The sequence below is a fragment of the Schistocerca piceifrons genome, chromosome 1 (genome assembly GCF_021461385.2).
Source record: "Schistocerca piceifrons isolate TAMUIC-IGC-003096 chromosome 1, iqSchPice1.1, whole genome shotgun sequence".
Classification (NCBI taxonomy): domain Eukaryota; kingdom Metazoa; phylum Arthropoda; class Insecta; order Orthoptera; family Acrididae; genus Schistocerca; species Schistocerca piceifrons.
Window position 1 is genome coordinate 422,573,119 of NC_060138.1, and position 22,516 is coordinate 422,595,634.

Below are 22,516 nucleotides of genomic sequence, written 5' to 3' on the forward strand. Positions count from 1 at the left end.
GCCCACCATTCGGCCACAGAGAAGCATTACCCTCATGACTCAGTACCATCCAGGACTGGAGCAACTGAATTACAATCTCTCTCAGGGTTTTGACTACCTCTTGTCATGCCCTGAAATGAGAAATGTCCTACCCACTACCCTTCCCACCTCCCATACTGGTATTCCTCCACCCATGGAACATACACAATATCCTCGTCTATCCCTACACAACCCCTCTCCCAAACCCTTGTCTCATGGCTTATGTCCCTGTAACAGATCTAGATTCAAGACCTGTCCCACATCCTTCCACCACTTCCTACTCCAGTCTGGTCACAAATATCACCTATCCAATCGAAGGCAGGGCTACTTTTGAAACCAGTCATGTGATCTACAAGCTAAGCTGCAATCACTGGGCTGCATTCTGCATGGGCACGACAATCAACAAGTTGCCTGTCCGCATGAATGGCCACTGAAAAACTGTGGGCAAGAAAAAACTGGACAACTCTCTTGCTGAGCATGCCGCCCATCACAATAGCCTTCCCTTCAATGACTGCTTCACAGCCTCTGCTATCTCGATCCTTCCCACCAACACCAGCTTTTCTGAATTGCGCAGACAGGAACTCTCCCTGCAATATATCGTAAGTTTCCATAACACTCCTGGCCACAAACTTCGTTAGTCACTGTCCCTACCCATCTAGCCCCTTCCCTGTTTCCATCAGCACTACACAGTCCTCAACTCCACCAACACACCTAGTCTTTTTACTTCTCTCCTTATACGCTAAGCCCCCTCCCCCCTCCTCTCTCTCTCTCTCTCTCTCTCTCTCTCTCTCTCTCTCTCTCTCTCTCTCCCATGACCTCTGTCTAACCTCTTGACTGCACCTAGCTGCCCTAAATTCCATCTCACCCCTGTACGCTCCCAGCAGCACTTTCCCATCCCCAGCCTTATCCTGCTATCCCTCCCCTCCCTACCACTCCAGCCTCCTCCTCACTCCCACCTGGTTGTCTCTCAAAGAGGTCAGGTCTATTTCTTGCCATTAGATCCAATATATTTCTGTCATGAGTGGGATTCCAAACTTCTTGATAATTTTCAGAGAAGGCATTTAGCACCACAGAATGTCCACCACTAACAAGATTAATTTTCCCAATTAATTGTTGATGGCTAAAGTCTCTACTAATGATTACAGTATAATCTTACAGCTGCCAAATTATATTTTGCGGAAAGACCACAAAGATAAGATACGAGAGATTAGGGCTCATACAGAGTCATATAGGCAGTCGTTTTTCCCTCGTTCTGTTTGGGAGTGGAACAGGGAGATAATATGCTAGTTGTGGTACGAGGTACCCTCCACCACGCACCATATAGTGGATTGCGGAGTATGTATGTAGATGTAGGATCTAGTGGAGGGTACAAATTGTGTGCAATTCACCTACATAATTCTTTGTACCAGTAATATCATTTGCTGTTTGCGTAAGAACCTATTCTGTACTAATTTTAATTTTTTAAGAATTTTTTACTTAAGTGACCCAGTAAACCCCCTGTTCTTATAAAACAGGCTCATAATCCACATTTTTAATTTCCTTCATGACAATTTCTAGTTTTGTATTTAGTTTTTGTTCTAGGTTTATTTATCAAACTATGTACATCTTTGTAGAAATTACCTTCCCCATTAGAATATGAACACATTTAAGCATGTAGTTAAGTAGAGGTCTTCAGCCCAAAAACTTGTTTGATGCAGCTCTCCATGCTACTCTATCCTCAGAAAGCCTCTTCTTCTTGGGATAACTACTGCAACCAACATCCATTTGAGGGTGCTTATTTTACTCATTTCTTGGTCTCCCTCTGCAATTTTTAAACCACCTCCACACCCCAAACATTTCCCTCTGATACCCAACTGATGATTCTGCTGTATCAGAATATGTTCTAACAATCAATTCCTTCTTTTAGTCAAATTATGCCACAAGCTTCTTTTCTCTCCAATGCTATTCAGTACCGCCTAGTTAGTACTCATCATTCTCTTCTAGTCTGAACTTCATGTCATCCATGTTTCCCTTCTGTATAAGACTACATTCCAGATAAATGCCTTCAAGAAGACTTCTTAATATTTAAATTTATATTTGATGTTAACAAATTTCTCTTCTTCAGAAACGCTTTTCTTGCCATTACCAGCCTACGTTCTATGTCATCTCTACTTTGGCCATAATAAGTTTTTTTTACTGCCCAAATAGCAAAACTAATCTACTATTTTTAGTGTCTCATTTTCTACTCTAATTCCCTTAGACTCAACCTGACTTAATTTGACTACATTACTTTACCTTTGTTTACATGTTTGATAATGTTCGTCTTATATCCTCCTTTCAAGACACTATCCATTCCATTCAACTGCACTTCAGAGTCTTCTGCTGTCTCTGACAGAATTAACAATGCCATCAGTAAACCTCAAAGTTTTTATTTCTTCTTCCTGAACTTTCATTCTTTCTCCAAATTTTTCTTCAACTTCCTTTGCTACTTGCTCAGTGTGCATGTAGAACAACATAGAGGATAGGTTACAATTCTGTCTTACTCCTTTCTCAATTACTGCTTCCCGTTCATGCCCTTCAACTCTTATAATGGTCATAAAAACTTTCTTTAAGTCTATAAAAGCTATAAACTTAGGCTTGCCTTTTCTTAACCTATCTCCTAAGTCGTAGGATCAGTACTGCCTCAGATGTTCCAACATTTCTCCAGGACTCATGCCAATCATCCCCAAGGTCAGCTTCAACCGGTTTTTCCATTCTTCTGTAAATTATTCACGTCAGTGGTTTGCAACCGTAACATATTAACCTGATAGTTCAATAATATTCACACCTGTGAACACCTGCTTCTTTGGAATTGTAATTATTACATTCTTCCTCAGTTTTGAGGGTACTTCTGTCTCATACACCTTGGACACCAGGTGGAATAGTCTTCTCACGGCTCACTCTTTGAAGAATATCAGCAGTTCTGAAGAAATGTCATCTACTCCAGGGCCCTTCATTTGGCTTAGGTCTCTCAGTGCTCTGTCAAATTCTTTTTGTAGTGTTATATCTTCCATCTCATTTCCAACTACTTCCTCTTCCTTATATGTAATATTGCCTTCAAGTTAATTTTCTTTGTACAGCCTCTCTACATATTCCGTTCACCTTCCAGATTTTCCTTCTTTGTTTAATACTGATTTCTGTCTCAGACCCTGATATTCACAGCTTCTTCTCCTTTCTCCAAAGGCCTCTTTAATTTTCATGCAGGTGGTATCTACTTAGATATAAATGCTTCTGTACACTTACATTTGTCCTTTAGCCATTCCTGCTTAGGCATTTTGCACTTCTGTCATTCTTATTTCTTAGACTAATGTCTTCTCTTTCATGTACTTTATCTGCTGCATTTTTATATTTTCTCCTACCATCAATTAAATTCAACATCTCCTGTGAAATCCACTGATTTCTACTAAGCCTTGTCTTTTGATATGTTTTATCCTCTGCTGCCTTCACTATTTCATCTCTGAAAGCCAACCATTTGTCTTCCTTTCTATTTATTTTTCCTGTTCCAGTCAACTGTTGCCTACTGCTCCCTTTGAAACTATCTTCAACCCCCATTTTTTCAACTTATCCATATCACATCTCCTTAATTTCCTACTTTTTTTTGTAAATGCTTCAGTTTTAGTCTACAGTTCATCACCAATAAATTACGGCCAGAAACAAAATCTGCCCTGGAAATGTCTTGCTGTTAATATTTGACTCCAAAATCTCTGTCTTAGCTTCATGCAACCAACCAGAAAACTTCCATTGTCTCCAGGTTCCTTCCACATACACCACTTTCATGATTCTTAAACAAAATGTTGGGGGATGACTGAATTAAGCTCTAAGCGTGGACTTCAAACATCTCCATGGAATATACTTTGTTTATTTTTAAAAAAAGCTTTCTATTTTGGCTGAGTTTCCTTCAATATCCATGTTTTTTTCTCTCTCTTGTTTACACCTGAATTTCCCTCACACTTTTTCTTTTCTGTTAGTAAAATATAAGTTTGGATTTTAATACTACTTGGAATCCATTTTTATCACACTTATGATTACTCTTCTATATCGTATTTAATGTTATTTAACTCATCTTTCAGTGCCACTAACTTTCCAATTTTCCTAAGGTACTGTACTATCTCCAACTAAAAAGCAGTAAAAGCAGCTTGGTTGGTGTTTAATTAGCTGAACATCAGACAGTGAGGTGCAAATTCCCCCCCCCCAACAGTCACAATTGAACCTGGTGGTAGGTGATCCGAAAAGTAACCCAATGAGTCATGTGAACAGTGCAAAACATTGGCAGCACTACAGTAACAGTAGTCTAAGCTAAAGCTTGAGTGCTTCTAAATCTAAGAGCCTGAGATCAACATGAACTCATTATTTGTGTCATGCATAACACATTCAGTCTAAAGGATAGCAGACATTGAACAGTCATGTTCTCTACACAATTGATTAGTGAGCAATCCACCCATATTTGTTACCCATAAAGCTATCCATAAATATGGTAGGCCAGCTGCTGTGTCTAGGGGTAGCAGCATTGGCTATTATCCAAAGTCTCCTAGTTCCAGGATTTTATCCCAGTTACTGTTTAAATTTTGAATAAAAATCATCAGAAATGGCAGCCAAAGATTTCCAGTTTAAGCTGTCACCAACATTCTGTCAATTGCCTCATCAAGGAGGGAAGAGAAGTGGACCGAGTCTGGGGACACCCTCTTGTCCTTGGGATGAGAAACGAATCCTAAAAGCAAAAAATCAGCAACGATTAATGACACGAGAATGGAGAAAGCAATGGAAACCACTGCATTACAGTGTGTATCCTCAGAACATGTGGCCTATGATTGAAAAAGTGTTACAATGATCTCTCCATTGCCAAAAGATCCCAAATTGGTCTCCCATTCAGATTTCTGGGAGGGCACTGCTACAAGAAAAGTGGCCATGAGAAAAAGAATGAACAAGCAATGTGTAAGGTTGACCCAGGATTCTATCGTTATTTTATTTCAAAAGGTTTATTTCATTCTCTTGTTACGGTCAAGCCTTAGCCAGTAGCTTCAGCTGCCCATAGTAATTTTCTCATCCCGTGGTCTGGCAGCAGCAAGTCAGCACCGAGGTGGGCAATTTTGATCACGCGCCTCCCTCGTATGCTGACAAGGTAACGCCGCTTAGGCAAAGCTGACCAAGCCGCGCTATGGAACTTTCCATGCTGCCCCTGCAGTTTTCTCGGCTCCTGGTCAATCAGGGCAAAGGAAATTGCGTGGATGTGCTGGAGGTACCCTGCTGCCCGGCAGCCAAAAATGATCTCTCTGCTGCGTGCCCTGTAGCTGTGAACATCATTTCTCTTCCTGGTGGTGTGGCGCTGAGGACTTTGTTTCTGTAGCTGCCATACCATTCAGACTTGTCTGAATGGCAGCCACCACTTTTCTTTAACTTCGCCTAAGTTTGCTGCAAACTATGTTTTGCCCACCACTACATCTTGGCTCACCCTTGCCTCCCCAGGCCTGATTCATGTTGCCCGTTTGAATTTGCATCTGCTGGTTTTTCTGCCAATAAATGGACACATTTCAAGAAAAGGTGTCAGAACAATTTCTTCTAGCACATTCGCCCACCGCCTCAGAAGCTCCTAACAGAGCTGTTCCTGCTCAAACTGGTGTCAGAATCGGGATTCGTTCCCATAGTGACTTTCTCACTAATTTAAATTCTTCCAGCGAGAGTATCTTGGTGGTAGCCCCATGTCATAAAATCATTAGCAGTTTTCTATGGACAATGAGCAGTACGCCATGGCAGGGCACTTCCACTTCATTATGATTTGTGCGCCGAGCATTTTGCGCGTATAGAATATGCCAGCCGCCCGCCACGTTTGTACCACACAGGACGTGGCTGTGTCAGTAGAAATACACAGGGTGCGCACTGCAGTGCCGCAGCTGCTTGAGTCTGGAAAACCAGCGACGCGAGACAGACGTGGTCGCGCTGTCCACCGCCGTGTGAGGGGCATGCAGCCGAGTGCCGGGCAAGCAACCGTCATCAGCCACCAACACATCCACCACCGCCTGAGGGTCCGGTACCAGCCAGCCTGCATCTATGACAGCCACTGACGATCCTGCCATCTGCCACTTCACCAAGCTGTTGCTGCCGCCAGCACATCACGCCAACTCAACTTCAACGTAAGTCACCGCTTCAAACCTTAACATCACGGGCTGTCCACCACTTGACTAGGTTATTTTGTGGCCCCTCTTTTTTTTGTAACATTCATTTCATGGTCACTAGAGCCACCTGATTTTGTAAACATGCCAATGGGAACTCGAGCAATAGAACAGGATACTTCAGGGGAGGCAGCTGCCTTGCAAGACCCGCTCAAGACTATCAATGCTAGAATGAACCAATTATTCACATAAAATCAAGAGTTAATCGAGCAAAATCGTGTCTTGAAACTACGCTGGAAGGCAGCGTGCGAACTTCTGTATCTGTGGCTAGCTCCACACCTGTAACAACTGTACAACCTGTGACAGCTAATACTAATTTTGTCACTAATACAACTACCACAACCTCAGATAACATGGCAAGTGTAAGCAATTTTCCTGTGGCTTCTTTCATTTCCACCTTTTCTGGAAAGTCCCATGAAGATGCGGTTATGTTCGTACAGAATATTCGTGATGTGGGTCATACTTGTGCCTGGCCGGATGATCTACTGGTCAATGCAGCCAGATTGAAGTTTATAGGGGAAGCAAGAATGTTCATAAAGACAGTGGATGAATTGCGTGATATGTATGATTTTGAAGTTTTGGCCCATGGATTAATTACGCGTTATTCCGACACCAGAGATATCGGATATTACCGAGATCAGTTATCAACTCTTAGGCAGAAGCCTAACGAGGATTTTGATGCTTTTGCAGATGTACCTTGTCATACCTACAAGCTCGGCAAAAACGCCAGTGAGAATAGGATTTTGCACTCAGAAGCAGAAGCTCGTGCTATTGATGTGTTTATTCACAGCATTCACCCCAGAATTGGTGGAGAAGTTTACGCGGCCTCTCCCACCTCTTTGTTTGATGCTGTTTGTTTGGCAGTAGTACACAAAGATGTATTGCACTTCTGCACTGCCGCACCGCGTACACTGGAGCCATTACCAGTATTAGCAAGAGAAGTAATTTGTCAGCGTTGTGGGATACCTAATCACACAGCAATGAACTGTCGCACACCTCTCTGCACTATTTGCCAGACTGTGTGCCATCTCAATAATGTTTGCCCAATAAAGTCACTATTTTCTTATCAGATGCGCGGTCACCACCGCAATGCGAGATCAAATCCGGTAAACGAGTAGGGGCACCCACCCTCGCCCCCAACTAGAATAATACACCTGGTGAGGACCAGAGAGAATAAAGAGGGGGAACATATTAGTGTAAGTGGCATACTCGGGAACAAATTAGTTAAGATTCTAATTGATACTGGTGCACAAGTAAGTGTGTTATTTGTAGATAGAAATGATTGAAGGGTGCTGCAGCCACCCCGATTTCATATTAGTGGTCTTGGAGAAGAAACAATTGTCCCTGCAGGTACGTACGTGGTGAACCTGCAAATAGATAAGAATAGTTACAGTCAGGAGATGGAAGTATGGATGTTAAAGAAAAGCGATTTCGACTTCATATTGGGGAATGACTTCCTGAAACCGTTATCAGGGGATAGTGAATTATCAGATGCAAACTGCACAGTTAGGTGGAGCAATTCATCGTTTTGGCAGTGCACCGACCCATCAGACACAACGAAGCTGTAAAAGGCGCCGTTCACAGTCTCCCATAAAACTGCGAATGTGGGTGGGAAAAATTCTCTGGATAAATGTCATGAATCGGAGGCAGCCGAAGACAGGCATTCTGGTGGCTCCACTCACCCAGAATGATGTTTTGGATCATCAACAAGTTCATATTAAGAGAAGTATTTGTCAACCAGAAATAAAACAGAAAGATTTTGCAATACCTGTGAGTACAGATAATTTTGGTGTGAAATATGTTATAATACTGAAAGGTACTATTGTCGCTAGTGGACAAGAGATCTTGGAAAAAGTAGGAAGATCTGGGATTCAACAAAGTAAAGACGAGAAGGGACAGAAGAAAAAGAAATTTCCAGTTAGAGAAGTGCGTTATGTAGCATCACTATTACGGAATCAACTGTCAAAGAAGTTAAGCCATTTATGTATCAAGGAGAAAGAGATGCTACAGCCAGTGTCAGAGGAGTTTTCTTGGTTGTTTGAAGAGAGGCAGTTTCTACCAGCTACGGATTTGGTTCAGCACAAAATTCCAACCAATGAAGCTTGGCCGATTGTGCAAAAGCCATATTGTTTACTGTATATCATTGGCAATCAGTAGTCGAAGATACGATTCAGCAGCAGTAAGCAGCAGTAATCATTCAACCTTCCTCAAGCTTGTGGGTGTCTCCCGTGGTCGTTGTCCCGAAGAATTCAGTAAATAGTAAGAAAGCCTATCGACTTTGTGTTGATATGAGCGCGATGAACTGAGTAACTACTCCGGACACATATATCCTACCACGTATTGATGAAACCTTGGACCGACTAGTCAACTGTAAGTTTTTCACCACATTTGATTTGCACTCTGGATATCACCAGATCCCTGTTGCACCCCAGGATCACCAGAAAACTGCTTTCATTGTACCTACGGACTATATGAATTTGTAAGAATGCCATTTGGTTCGACGAATGCACCTGCCACTTTCCAGAGATTTACAGACCAAGTTGTTGCACAGACTAAAATCCATGACATGTTTAGTATATTTAGACATTATTATTTTGTCTAAGACCATAAAGGAACATGCAGGGAGACTGAGGGATGTATTGGAAAGGTTGAAAGGAGCCCACCTGAGTGTGAAACTGGAGAAGTGTGCCTTTGCCCAATCGCAGGTACAATATTTAGGACATATAATAAGTGAGGAAGGTATCAAAGTGGATCCCCGTTTGACCACAGCAGTAAAGGACATTCCAACACCAACAAGTAATAAAGAATTGCAGTAATTCTTAGGCCTTTCAAATTATTATAGACGTTTTGTGAACAATTGTGCTACCATTGCTAAGCCCCTGACTAAACTATTGAAGAAAGGAGTTAGTTTCCCCTGGACCAAGGAACATGATGAAGTGATGCAACAAATTCAACATGTTTTGACTAGAGCCCCTGTACTAGCCTACCCAGATTTTGAAAAATCATTTATTCTGCTGGTAGATGCCTCAGATTATGCTGTAGGAGCCATTTTGTCACAAGAAATCAATGGAGAAGAGCAACCAATTGGTTATGCGTCTCAACAGCTTAACAAAGCGGAATTGAATTACCGACTGAAAATGAACTTTTAGCGCTCACGTTTCGTGTACCCTACTTTCAATGCTATTTGTACTGCAGGAAGTTTATTGTCATTACGGATCACGCCGCATTAAGGTGGATGCTAAGCTTAAAGGGCTTTAAAAGTGAGCGAATTTGAATATGAGGTGAAACATAAACCGGGCAAGTTGCATCAAAACACCAACGCGTTAAACTGGAAGTTTAGAGTAATTGTTGCCAATGATATTTCTATTGAAGATTTGAGGGAAGCGCAGCAAAGAGATGTTGAATTCCAGAGGTATGTCAGCAGAAACTGTACCTTGAGCATTTGTCACCCACTTGGTGTTACCATATGGAAGTCCTGAAGCTGTACTTACAGACCAAGGCATGAACTTTATGTCAGCATTATTTACAGAAGTTTGTCAACTATTGCAAATTAAAAAGTGGAGAATGACCCCGTTTCATCGTAAGGCTAATGGATGCTTAGAGTGAGTCCACTGCACAGTTACACGTATGCTTTCTTATTATGTTAACAAAAATCATTCTGATTGGGACACGTACGTCCAATATGTCACATCAGCATATAATAGCCTGTCCATGAGGCCACTGGATACTCCCCACTAGGGGGCAGTATATGGCCGACCCATGAATTTACCTTTTGAAATTGACAAACTGGCCCCAGGGATTAGATCCACAGACGGAAGGGTTTGGCACGATGTTTAAAAGCTATTTGGAAGAAAGTAAGAGGAAACAATGCAAAAGCTATGGCTCAGCAGTTAAAAAGGAGTAATGAGAAAGCAATAATGCCAGAGTACAAGGTAGGAGATATAGTGATGTTGCGCAATCCAGTAGTTAAGAAGGGAAGGACGAAGAAGCTTACTCCTATGTATGAAGGTCCATTACCCCATCATGCGGCTTACTTCGCCGGTAAATGCAGAAGTTCAGTTAGCAGAATGGACAGTGATTGTTCATTTTGACAGGTTAATGTTGTATAATGTTTCCAAGCCACCTCCACTTGACAGTGAAGCAGAGCCTACTACACAAGTAGCCCCAGCCAAGAAGACAAGAAAGAAAGTAGTGCAACCGCCTATAGTGTGACCTAGATATGCTCTCACTAGGGAAAGAACAACAGCAAATAAGTGGTGTCAGCCTTACCTGGTAATAAGATGCAAAAGGTAAAGTGAGTTCACACTTCTGTTGATGACAAATTTTTAGTAAAACAACTATCAGACAGGAAACACAAAAATATAAATGCTCACAAGGATAGTATATTGGGCGCATTTGTGTTCTTAATATATGTCGATGACTTTCCACATAGTATAAGGCATGGGAGGAAAAGTTCTCTTTAGTGGCCACAGCAACATCACAGTCACTGCTAAAACAACAGAACTCCTAGTAGAAAAAGCAAATGAAACCCTCAAGGATGTTTACAATTGGGCAATATGTAATAAATGAACAGTTTTGATTTCCCTTCCGATTACATACCAAACGAGATGGCAATGTCAGTCTTAATGCACTTCACTCACATTTGGGAGGCGCAGGGTTTACTCTCCCTCTGGCAATTCTGACTTGGATTTTCCGTGGTTCCCCAAGTTGTTAAGGTGAATGCTGGTATGGTTCCTTTCATTAGGCCATGGCCTACTTCCTGACCTATCCTTGCCTAAACCTACGCTACTCTGTTAATGTTTTATATACGAATGTGTTATTTCTGTAATGTATCTGACATGCTTGATACTATTGTATTGAATAGTCTATGGACAAATAAATTAACTAAACATAAAAAAATGAACTGCAAGCTGTTCAACATTAAGAGGTAAAACAACTCTGACACATTAACCATATATGATAATACTATAGAACATGCATAAACACAAAAGTTTATAGGGATGGATGTTGGTTGTCAGTTAAAGTGGAAGATTCTGGGAAACAGATTGTCACCAGCATGTTATGTTCTTAGGTTTCCATCATCATGTAAATAAGTATACATTTATTTTAATTACCATACATTATGTACAAACCTTTGTAAACAAATATGATGAGTACACAAATATAATACGTATTACCCTTATGCACAGTATTTTGTTTGCAAAAGTCATCAGTTAGTTTCATGTTCTATGGATCATTTTGCATTTGATGACTATATGCAAAAGAAATAAATCAGTGTGTATCAACCAATGCCTGCTGACGACATACTACTTCTATGTACATTCAGGTCTTGGCTATGAGATTCTTTTCTGGGGATCAAAGGAAGAAAACGTGGGCAAAATATTAAAACTGCATAAAATGGTTGCAAACATAATAATTAAAAGTAGTAGTCAGGCTCAATGCAAAGAATTATTTAAGAAACTGGACATACTTACTGTATCAAGCTAGTACATCTACTGCTCTGCTGTGCATAGGAGGGAAAACAACAGGAAGTGTTTCACAAGTAGATTACACTTAATCATGGAACAAGAGCTAGATGGCACTCGTCCACTTCTGCTTGAGACACTGAAGTAGGCATGAAGCACTACAATTATTAGGTAAGAGCTTGAAAGGAAACAATGAAACATCAATTTGTCACTTAAGCATATTTGTATTAACACTTAAATGTTGTGTGTTTACATTATTCCAAAACAAAAAAGAACCCAGTACACTGTACGTACAGAATGTAATGTTTAAGTGTTAATGCAAACAAACATGCTTAAATGATAAATGGATGTTGCATTATGCTTCCTTTCAAACTGTTACCTAATAATTGTACCGTCACACATCTAATTCAGTTCCTCATGCACAAATGGAAATGTCAAACATCTGAAAATTTTGTAACTGAAATTTCCGAACACCCTGTAAAAATTTCACAACGTAATGCTTAACATTTCCCAGTTCGAAAGTATTACACACAGTAAAAAAATTCCTTCAAGGGATAAAAAGCGTTCTCCGAAAGATAAAGTATTAGCTGTTTTCTGAACTTAATCAGATCCACAGTGGCTGCTTTGACATAAGCTGCAAGTTTATTGTATACTTTTATGCTTGAATAATGTACTACTTCCTGCACCACGTTGACAGTTTTTCATATCTTTGTGAACATCATGTTTACTCTTTGTATCATGGTTCTGGTATGCACAGTTTATTTTGTAAATTGTACAATTATTGTTGACAAAGAACTTAACCCTATGGCGCATAGTGTCCACTACAGTGGACAGCTGTTAATGGTTGCTTCTTTGGCACTTTCAATCAGTCCTGAGGCTGCAGTGGGCACTTCCTACTGGTGTTGTGTCCTGCATGAATTTTCTGCCTCACGACACATTGAAACTGCCAGAGAATTGACCATTAAAAGTTGTCCACTGCAGTGAAATTCATGCACCACAGGGTTAAATGAAAAAATGTATTGGCATGTCATGGTGAGGATCTCCAGCTGTTTCAACAAATTTCTGCAAAAGCCTCTAGGGTGAACTCTACTCATAATTCTGATGACCCTCTTCTACTCAATAAGAACTTTATTTACTTCTGAATGGTTTTGCCAGTGAATGGAAGTATGGAAGGCAATCATCTTTGATTGTTCCCACATCACAAACAGATGCAAATGGGTGAAAACAAATGCTGCCGCATTCAGTTTTTTACACAGATCAAACTGATCCTTTTAGGTTGTTGTCATTATGCAACCCCAGGAATTTGGAAGACCCCACTCTAAATATTACTTTGTCACCAATTTTATTTCACATCCACCTTTTTTGTGTGCTGTGTGCAACTGTATAAAGTGAGACTTGTTAACATCGAGGGAAGGACCATTTAAAGTGAACCAATCTACAGTTTCTTTGAATATAGATGTCACAGTGCTCTCTAGACTGCAGTTGGGTGCTTTGTCAATCATAATGGTTGTGTCATCTGCATATAAGGTGAAGTGTGCTTGTTGGTTCATACACTATGGCAGTACACTGATAAAGATTAAGAAAAGTAACGGAACAAGAACTGAGTCCAGCAGCATTCCCATTTTCAAGGTGCCCCATCTGGAACAGGCAGGTGCCACTGCAGAATTATTCAACACCACCTTCTGGCTTCTGTCTTTTAAATATACCTGAGCCTGCATCCCTACTTTATCATTTAAGCCACAGTGATCAGCCTTCTTAAGTAGAATTATCATTATCATTTAAGCCGCAGTGATCAGCCTTCTTAAGTAGACGTTTGTGATCTACACACCTGAATGCTTTAGACAGATCACAGAAGTTCCAAACTGGTTACATTTTATTGTTTATCCTTTCAAGGAGTTGTTTAGAAAATGGAAAAAAATGACCTGCTCAATTAAAATACTCTTTTGGAATCCAAACTGACTTTTATTTAGAGTATTGTGTTTATTCAAGTGATCCATTATGCTCATGCACATCAGCTTCTCTACAATTTTAGAAAGACTTGTTAGCAATTAAAATGGTTAGGTTTTCCTAGTAGTTGGAAAATACAGCTTTATCATCTTTCTTGAACAGTAGTTTGACAATTACATATTTGAGTTTACTAGGAAGAGACCTTGATTTAGAGACTCATTAAATATGTGATAGAGAACTTTAAACATAAATTTCCAGCAGTCCTTAAGTACTTTGATTTATATATTGTCCACGTCAGTGGCATATTTATTTTTCATTTTGCTTATCACCTTCTCAGTCTCACATGCATCTGGCTAATTTTGTCTAGCACCAATTTTTGTAAAAGGTTTATGGCTTCAACTATAATCATTTTACAACCAATTAGATTCACTACAGTCAAAAAAAGGTTGTTGAGGATACTTGTAATTATTTCATCTTCAGCTACAATGCTGCTGTTTGATGGATGCACTTCGATGCTGTATGCATCCTCTCTTGCCTCTCTCTCTTTTTTATCACTTTCCATACTGTTTTTGTTTTATTACATAAACTGTCGGTACGGTGTTACAGTACTCCCTATTCAGAAGTTTACTGGAATTTCCCTTTGTGAACCACTTTCTCCTGCAATCATTCTGGTTTGTAGTTTTTGAAAATTCTGCATCTTGGTGACACACTCATGTCAAGGATCTATGGAACTCATAAATAAATAAATAAATAAATAACACCAGTAATGCCACATCTATTCTTAACATTGTTGATACTGTAGGCCTATATATTAGAATCTAATACATTATGTATCAGTGATATAATAAATGATGTATTTAATAAATGAAAAACTTCTGAGTGGAATTTTGACATGTGTGAGAAGACTACTACTTGTCATATGAAAGAAACATTGAGTGACAGGTGGCAAATGTCTTTTATCATCCATTTCTCATTCCAAATGATGATATTTTTAAACAGTGTGATCCGTACAACTTACTGGATTTGTCATTTAATTTCACACAGTTGTACATTTTACACAGCTCAAGTCAATATGGATGTTTCATAAATAGGTGCATCATGCAAAAATATCTCATGCAGAATGCAAAGCTACTATGATGTAAAGATTTCACATAATGCTGTAGTTTAAAGCGGATGGTGGGATGACTTCTTAATCAAACAGAAGAGAAACAGTAATAACATACCCACTAGTAGCATCTGAGGCAAAGCACTGAAGAACTCAGATTATATTTCTGATACATGAGTGAGTTTGTTGCTAAAATAGTTCATATGCATGATGTTACAGTTGCAAACAAAAGCTTATACCACTGTCAAAGCATTTTCAGATACTCTCTTGAAGGAGTGTGGCAAGAGGTGGTACAAATAAGGGAAGTCAACTTTCTATTTTGAGGCACATTTCGTTTGAATTGATATAAGACTGCTTTGTGGATTCCTAGCAGTATACAGTGGTTTGTTGCATAACAGTTTTCTGGTGGCCATAACTATGTGATCAGTTCTGTGCTGTGAAGATGACATGTGCAAATCAAACGTTGTAAAGCCATCACTTATAGATAATGCTATATCTTACTTGCTTGAATGTATTTTTCTAATAAAGCTCGCCGTTCTTCCAGCTGGCTGGATGATAATGGTAGAAGTTTTTTTGGTGGAAATGTTGGTAAATTATTCACCCCAAATTCCTTTTTCAGTTGCTCATGAAGGTTGTGCAACTGGCGATATCGCACTGAACAATGAAACACTCCGTTCACGTGTATGTTGTACCCCTGAAAAATGACACAAAAACAATACAAAAATAATTTACATCGGAATAACAAACTTCAATTGTAGGCGTTTGTCTCGCGCTACTAACTCCTAGACTTGTGCATGAAGATTACGCAACGCCAAACAATTTAATGATACAAGCATTTTTGACAAATAAGCATTACCATATACGTCGAATTCCCATCGTCGGTGAATTCTTCCGTATCAGGGATAGAGAAATGCATTTTGGGGGATTTGTAACTTACATAACACTAAACCATTGTTATAAAGTAACGAAATGCAACAAAAAACAATTAAAGCACATCACAAAAATTGACTAATATTCCACAACACCATGCCACCCCCCGACTAATTTCGTCTAAACTAGGCTACTAGCCAACATTGGTAATAATTCTCGGCTAGCGGGACCCATTTCGTCCAATGTCAAAAATTAAAATCATGGCTAACGCTAAGTCTTCTTCACTTTAGTTTTATAAGCCTACAGTGGTATACAGATTGTGTATGTCAAACATATTGATATCCTTCAGCGACGTCAGCAAATAGATTTGTGTACGTCGTTCAAAAACAATCCTATTGGCACAACTGCACTCCCACAGCCACAGCTGTTTATTTGGAAACATCAGCTGTTCTCCACGTAATAGGAGTATCTTGATGAAGTGCTGTTCTTTGATAAACACGAGAACGTGGAGCGGCCGAAGAGTGGTATGGGGATGGTGTAAAAACTGTGTGCTGTGAAGAACAATGTTAATACAAAAATAGCCAGACGTGTATTGTTGCGTGAAGCATAATCGAAGCATAGTTTGTAAAAAAGAAATATTTGTGAACAGAGTTTTCGGCACTGAATTCGCGTCTTCGGCAACAAGAACAAGCCGAAAAATGCAGTTTAGAATTCTGTGCAGTGTCATGCTAGCATTGGTGATACGCGCCTCTGGAGACGAAATACTGGGATGCGGCGGGTTTGTGAAAAGTGACATAGACATTAACTTCTCCGATGTGGAAGTGAAACTGTGAGTGAATATTTAAGTACTATACGTTCATTCCTGTCAACTTAAACAGACATTGTCCGTATCATTTCGTTTGTTGCCATCAAAACTGATGACATGCAAAATTCTTTTGCTCAAATTTAATGCTTATTTCCTGCGTTGAAACCCAATTCCATACAGCGACTGGGATGCTTACATTTGTTACGATGACTACTTCTACGCTGGAGTGTGTTATTGGACCCCCCTCCCGCCCTTGAAATCTTGGCTTTAGGACAGATTACTCTTTTATCCTATTCCGATATCCAGATTATGTTGGAAAGTAATAATTAGATTAGGAGTATGCTGTGAGTCGGATGTGAATGTCAAATAAATATTGAGGTAGCAGACATTGTTAGCATAGCCTAATGTTTATATTCGCGCCATATTTAACACGTTTTCCCCATTTAATGTTTGTTTTGCAGTAAAAACAAAAACTCCAAGATAAATTTAGAAATCCCATATTCTCTTAGTATTGTGATGCATATTATATACAGAAACTACAAAAAAAATGCAAGGGAGATTAAATACGTAACTTTTGTCCTAATTCTGATTGATGCACACATGTTTACCTTCTAATTGATGGACACCACGCCGTGCTGTCGCCACTAAAGTCTATATTGTGGTGGCAGTCTGATCTATAGTGTATGCCAAGCTCCAGATTAGGTCGAAGGAACTCAATTTGTTTGTGTGTTGGTGAGGCAAACGAATGTGAATTCATAATAAAAATTATGGTAACAGGTTGATTTGTAGCATAGCATGTTGTCTGTGCTTGTGCACTATATTTAAGCAAAACTGCAAAGTAAATTCTGAACAGCTGTAGTAGATAACAGACAAATCTATGACTTGTGTTCTAATTCTCATTATGTGCATATAGATGGTCAATTGACCCTACAGATAACAGACAATGATTTTTGACTCCTTACATAATAATGATGTGGTTTGTGATGTCACACATGCACAATCAGACACAGAACACTGACAGTATTTGTTTTCCGAATCCGTGGAAAAATCTCACAGACTATGGCAAAGCCATTTCCTACAATATCCTTTCTTCCAGTATCACTGGTCATGCAAGTTTCACAGAACTTAAGTGAAGCTTGGAGAATAGGAGCTGCCAGAAGTGAAGTGTGAGGTCTGTTTGTGAGTAATACGTGAATGGCTCTGTTCAAGTCCCGGTCTGGCACGAAGATTCAATACCTTATTTGTTTTTCATTAGGTAATTCCATGCCAAGTGATCTAGAGGCTGCCTATTAGACCATGGCAAATTTTGCTGAAATTTTTTGTACCCTATTGAACAACTATCAAAAGTACTCTGCCGAGTTTTCGGCAGCTTTGAGACAAAATATCTCTGGCAATATTTTATTGAAAGCAACAAAACTATACCATCTTGTACTACTTTTTGCACACTCGTAAGCAAAGTAATAGTAATAGAAATATTTCTTGATCAGTTTTTATATGGATAATTTGAAGCAAAGTCAGCTGAATAAATAGACACTTGAAGAAATTAGAAGTTTAGCATTTTATATCTCCAGAAGTTAGCATTTTGTATCTCTGGTAGTTAGTTGCAGGATTAATCTGAATCTTTGTATACAGTGACTTACCAATACAATGTTTTAGAAGTTAAAATTTAGTTCCCCTACTGATCTCCAGTAGTTTGCAAAATGAGGAAAGAGTTGATGATTTTTGTAAAAATGGATATGTTTAGCCCACTTCTACTGCAGACTCTTTTAAACAATATTGACTGGAAAGACTGTGTTCTAAACTTGATGAAATTGTCACATAATGTTCTTGAGGATAAGATTAGAACAATTACTGCATGCACTGATGCATTCAGTCATTCTTCCCACACTACGTATGTGAATGGAACAGGAAGAAACTCTAATAACTGGTACAATGGGATATACCCTCTGCCATGCACCTCAAAATGGTTTGCAGAATGTAGATGTAAATGTCACTGAGAATACTGGAATTGCTGTAATAAAGCACTGTTCTAGAACCCAGGACTTGTCACCACGTGATGGCAAACAAAATGAATTTTATGCACCATGTGGGTGTGTAAAGCTTATTAAAGCATTCTTCTTCTCAGCAGAATTCTCTCAGATATTTCCAGTTTTCCACTCTTTTTCAAAAATTCATGAAGCATATTGTCCTGACTGCAAATCTGATCTGTTTCGCTTTTGCATTAAGAACATTAAATTTGCTTTCGTGCGCAAAGAAAACATTGAATGAAATAAAGTGTTAACAAGAAGAGTGGCTTTAACATGGGCATACTGTAGCAGGAACTAGAAAAATCAGCATTTTTTTGCCAATCGATGAAACAGCAATTCAGGTCAACAGATTTCCAAATAATGCATCATCTTTTCTGGCCAGAATTAGTGGTAGTAAAGAAAGAGATACATTAACATGAGACCTCTAGCCCTGAGAGTATGCTGCGTGCATTCCTGAAAAAGAATGGTGGATTGGAAATAAGTGAGAGACTTTCGCTGAGGAGAAGGGTGGTTTAATAAGCTTTGTGCACCTGCATGGATATTGTGTCACAGACACAGCCCCTTTGACTGTTCGGAGATGTCACTGAACCAATCGAAAGATGTAAACAACCATGCATGAGCAGCGCCTATTAGATGGAGGGGTCCGACAACCAATAAGTTCCAGTCATTCCACCAGGAATGTTGTCTGTAGTTCAACCAGGCCTAGACGGTCAATACCGTGGTTCGATTGCATCCGCATTGTTACTCTGTGGCAGGAAGGGCTCACAACAAGGGAGGTGTCCAGGCGTCTTGGAGTGAACCAAAGTAAAGTTGTTCAGACGTGGAGGAGATATAGAGAGACAGGAACTGTCAATGACATTCCTCACTCAGGCCGCCCAAGTGGTACTACTGCAGTGGATGACCGCTACCTACAGATTATGGCTCAGAGGAACCTCGACAGCAACACCACCATGTTGAATAATTCTTTTTGTGCAGCCACAGGAAGTCATTTTATTACTCAGGCTGTGTGCAATATGCTGCATGATGCACAATTTCACTCCCGATGTCCATGACGAGGTCCATCTTTGCAACCACGACATTATGCAGTGCAGTAAAAATGGGCCCAACAACATGCCGAATGGACCGCTCACAATTGGGTCACATTCTCTTCACCGATGAGTGTGGCATATGCCTTCAACCAGAGAATCGTTGGAGACGTGTTTGGAGGTAACCCAGTCAGGCTGAACGCCTTAGTCACAATGTCCAGCGAGTGCAGCAAGGTGTGGGGTTCCCTCCTGTTTTAGGGTGGCATTATGTGTGGCCAACATATACCCCTGGTGGTCATGGAAGGCACCATAACGGTTGTACGATAAGTGAATGCCATCCTCCAAACGATAGTGCAGCCATATCAGTAGCATATTGGTGAGGCATTCTTTTTCATGGACGACAATTCATGTCCCCATCGTGCACATCTTGTGAATGTCTTCCTTCAGGATAATGATATCACTCGACTAGAGTGGCCAGCATGTTCTCCAGACATGACCCCTATCGAACATGCCTAGGATAGATTGAAAAGGGCTGTTTATGGACGACGTGTCCCACCAACCACTCTGAGGTATCTACATTGAATCGCCGTTGAAGAGTGGGACAGTCTGGACCAACAGTGCCGTGATGAACTTGTGGATAGTATGCCACAACAAATACAGACATGCATCAGCGCAAGAGGACGTGCTACTGGGTATTGGAGGTACCAGTGTGTACAGTAATCTGGACCACCATGTCTGAAGGTCTCACTGTATGGTGGTACAACATGCAATGTGTTGGTTTTCATGAGCAATAAAGAGGGTGGAAATGTTTATGTTGATCTCTGTTCCAGTTTTCTGTACAGATTCCAGAACTCTTCGAACCGAGGTGATGCAAAACTTTTTTTGATGTGTGCACTCAAAATTCTCTGTAACATGAATCCTTTCAAACAAATGTCAGGCAGATTGCTATGAACTGTGTGAAAACTTACCCAGTTTGACAGTGGTTTAAAACTTGAAGTCAGTTTATATGATGTGCATTGCAGCTGTTACACAACAATTTTACTACCATGATGTCCAGTACCTAGGTAACACACAATTAAGTTTTGAAGTTTATAACTAATTTGATTCTGTAGTTATCATAGCAGAAAAACAGACTGTAATATGTCATGAGGAGCCATGACAAGACACCCCTTTCTGAAATTTTTCGGGTTGTTCTGATTCTCTCTTACTTTGCAGCTATCAAGACTTTTGATATTACCTTCACTGGAGAGTACTAAACAATTGAAGATTACAGTAAAGGATAACGGATTTGAGTACCAGTGGAATATTAGTGTATTTTAAATGCGGAAACTTATTTTTTGTAAAAGTGAACTAAAAAAGCCACCTCCCCCCCCCCCCCCCCCCAATTTCTAATGGAAAGCAACAGGAGAATGAAATTTTATATTCCAAAACCTTGTATTGATAAGTGTTATGCACAAAGTTTCAGGCTTATCCTGCAGTTACTTCCGGAGATATAAAAACTAAACTTCAAATTTTTTAAAGCATCTACTTTTTCAGCTGACTTCGCTTTGAAGTATCCATGTGAAAATTGCTCAAGAAATATTTTATTCTTATTATTATTATTTTGCTTAAGAGAGGAAAAAAAAGTTGTACGAGATGGCCAAGTTTTGTTTCTTTCAAGAAAATATTGCCGGAGATATTATGTCTCAAAGTTCCTGAAAACTCAGGGGTTCACTTTTTTAAGTTGTCTACGGGGTCAAACAAATGACTATAACTCATTAAGTATTATATTTCGCAAGTAAAACTTTACCAATGTTTATTGGGAACATGTGCGAATCCTCACACAAAATTTCAGCAAAATCCGTCATGATCGTGCAGGAACTTTTTCGAAATTAGATCAGTTGGCATGGAATAGTCCATCTGTATTATTTTTTGGAATGGAGTTTGTGATGGCAGACCAACCTGTAGTGAAATGCAGCCCAAGTTCTAAGTTAGGTTGAAGATGACAGTTTGGTTGTGAGTTAGGAAAGCACTACCAGATGCTTCTTGTAAGGCAGTGGGGAAGTTGAATGCACTGATGCCATTGTCATACATCAAGTACAAGAAGTTCAGGTTGGGGAATATTATGAATCCCTAATTTTACCAGTTAATCTGTTAGAGGAACCAGTCACATTGTAATACATATTAAACAATGTTCTTAAGTAATGTCACATGCCTGTTGTTCCATTGAATGCTGTGAGTCTACCTCTACCAAGGTTTAGCACTGTTCACGTTTCTTGGTAAACTGGCCTGGCAGGCAGTTGTATCATGGACTGTGTTGCTAGAATCCTGGTGAGATTCCCATTGTTGTGGCATTTTAAAACTTAATTCCTCTTACGAATAAAAAGTAATATTTTATAGGAAAAAATGTAGAATATGTTAAGTGCCATACATTTATTAAGAAAAATGAGGCAAATACGAACATAAGATGTTGAAGCCAGTGTGGAGTGGCATATGCTGAAGGTGATATCGGGACATGAATTTGTGAGAGGGTGACTGAACAGAGGAAAGGGAAACTGTTGGCTGGAGGGTTCATGGACAACGAGTTACCGGAAATTGAGGCCAGGGCAATTATGGGAGAGAAAGAGAAGTTGCACGGATAAGTCCCATCTGTGTAGTTCAGAGAAGGTGGTGGTGGAGGGAGGGATCCAGATGGCCCAGGTTGTGAAGCAACTATTGAAATTGAGCATGTTATGCTGAGCTGCATGTTGTGTGACCAGGCAATCAACTTTGTTCTTGACAGCAGTTTGTGATGACCATTCACCCTGGTTGACATATACTAACTCTGTTGTAGTGTTTGCAACAGCGTTGATATATGACGTGACTGCTTCCATAGATGGCCTGGCCTATGATGGGTTAGGTAAGCCTGTGACAGAGTCACAGCTTTTTATTTCAGTATGACCACCATTGCTGAACCTGTGGTCTAGGGGTGGCATCTTTGATCAGTAAACAAAATATCATGGGTCCCGGGCTCAGACCAACAGCTGATTAAATTTTGTATAAAGATCATCAACAATAGCAGGCAAAGACTTCTGGCAGAAGGAGGCACCC

General features: G+C 39.9%; 2 protein-coding genes across 2 annotated transcripts in view; one reads left to right on the plus strand and one right to left on the minus strand.

The window, feature by feature from the left end:
• The window catches only part of LOC124789989 (sorting nexin-17), an 87,484-nt gene extending 71,468 nt beyond the window's left edge, over positions 1-16,016 (minus strand). Inside the window, exons 1-2 of the mRNA XM_047257535.1 lie at positions 15,577-16,016; positions 15,222-15,414 (exon numbers count right to left, since the gene is read on the minus strand). Of these exons, the coding sequence (XP_047113491.1) occupies positions 15,222-15,414; positions 15,577-15,636 (253 nt within the window). The 5' untranslated portion in view covers positions 15,637-16,016. The remainder of the gene's footprint in view (positions 1-15,221; positions 15,415-15,576) is intronic.
• A 48-nt stretch (positions 16,017-16,064) lies between these two features.
• Positions 16,065-22,516, plus strand: part of LOC124789979 (nodal modulator 3) — a 158,658-nt gene continuing 152,206 nt past the window's right edge. Inside the window, exon 1 of the mRNA XM_047257524.1 lies at positions 16,065-16,419. Within this exon, the coding sequence (XP_047113480.1) occupies positions 16,289-16,419 (131 nt within the window). The 5' untranslated portion in view covers positions 16,065-16,288. The remainder of the gene's footprint in view (positions 16,420-22,516) is intronic.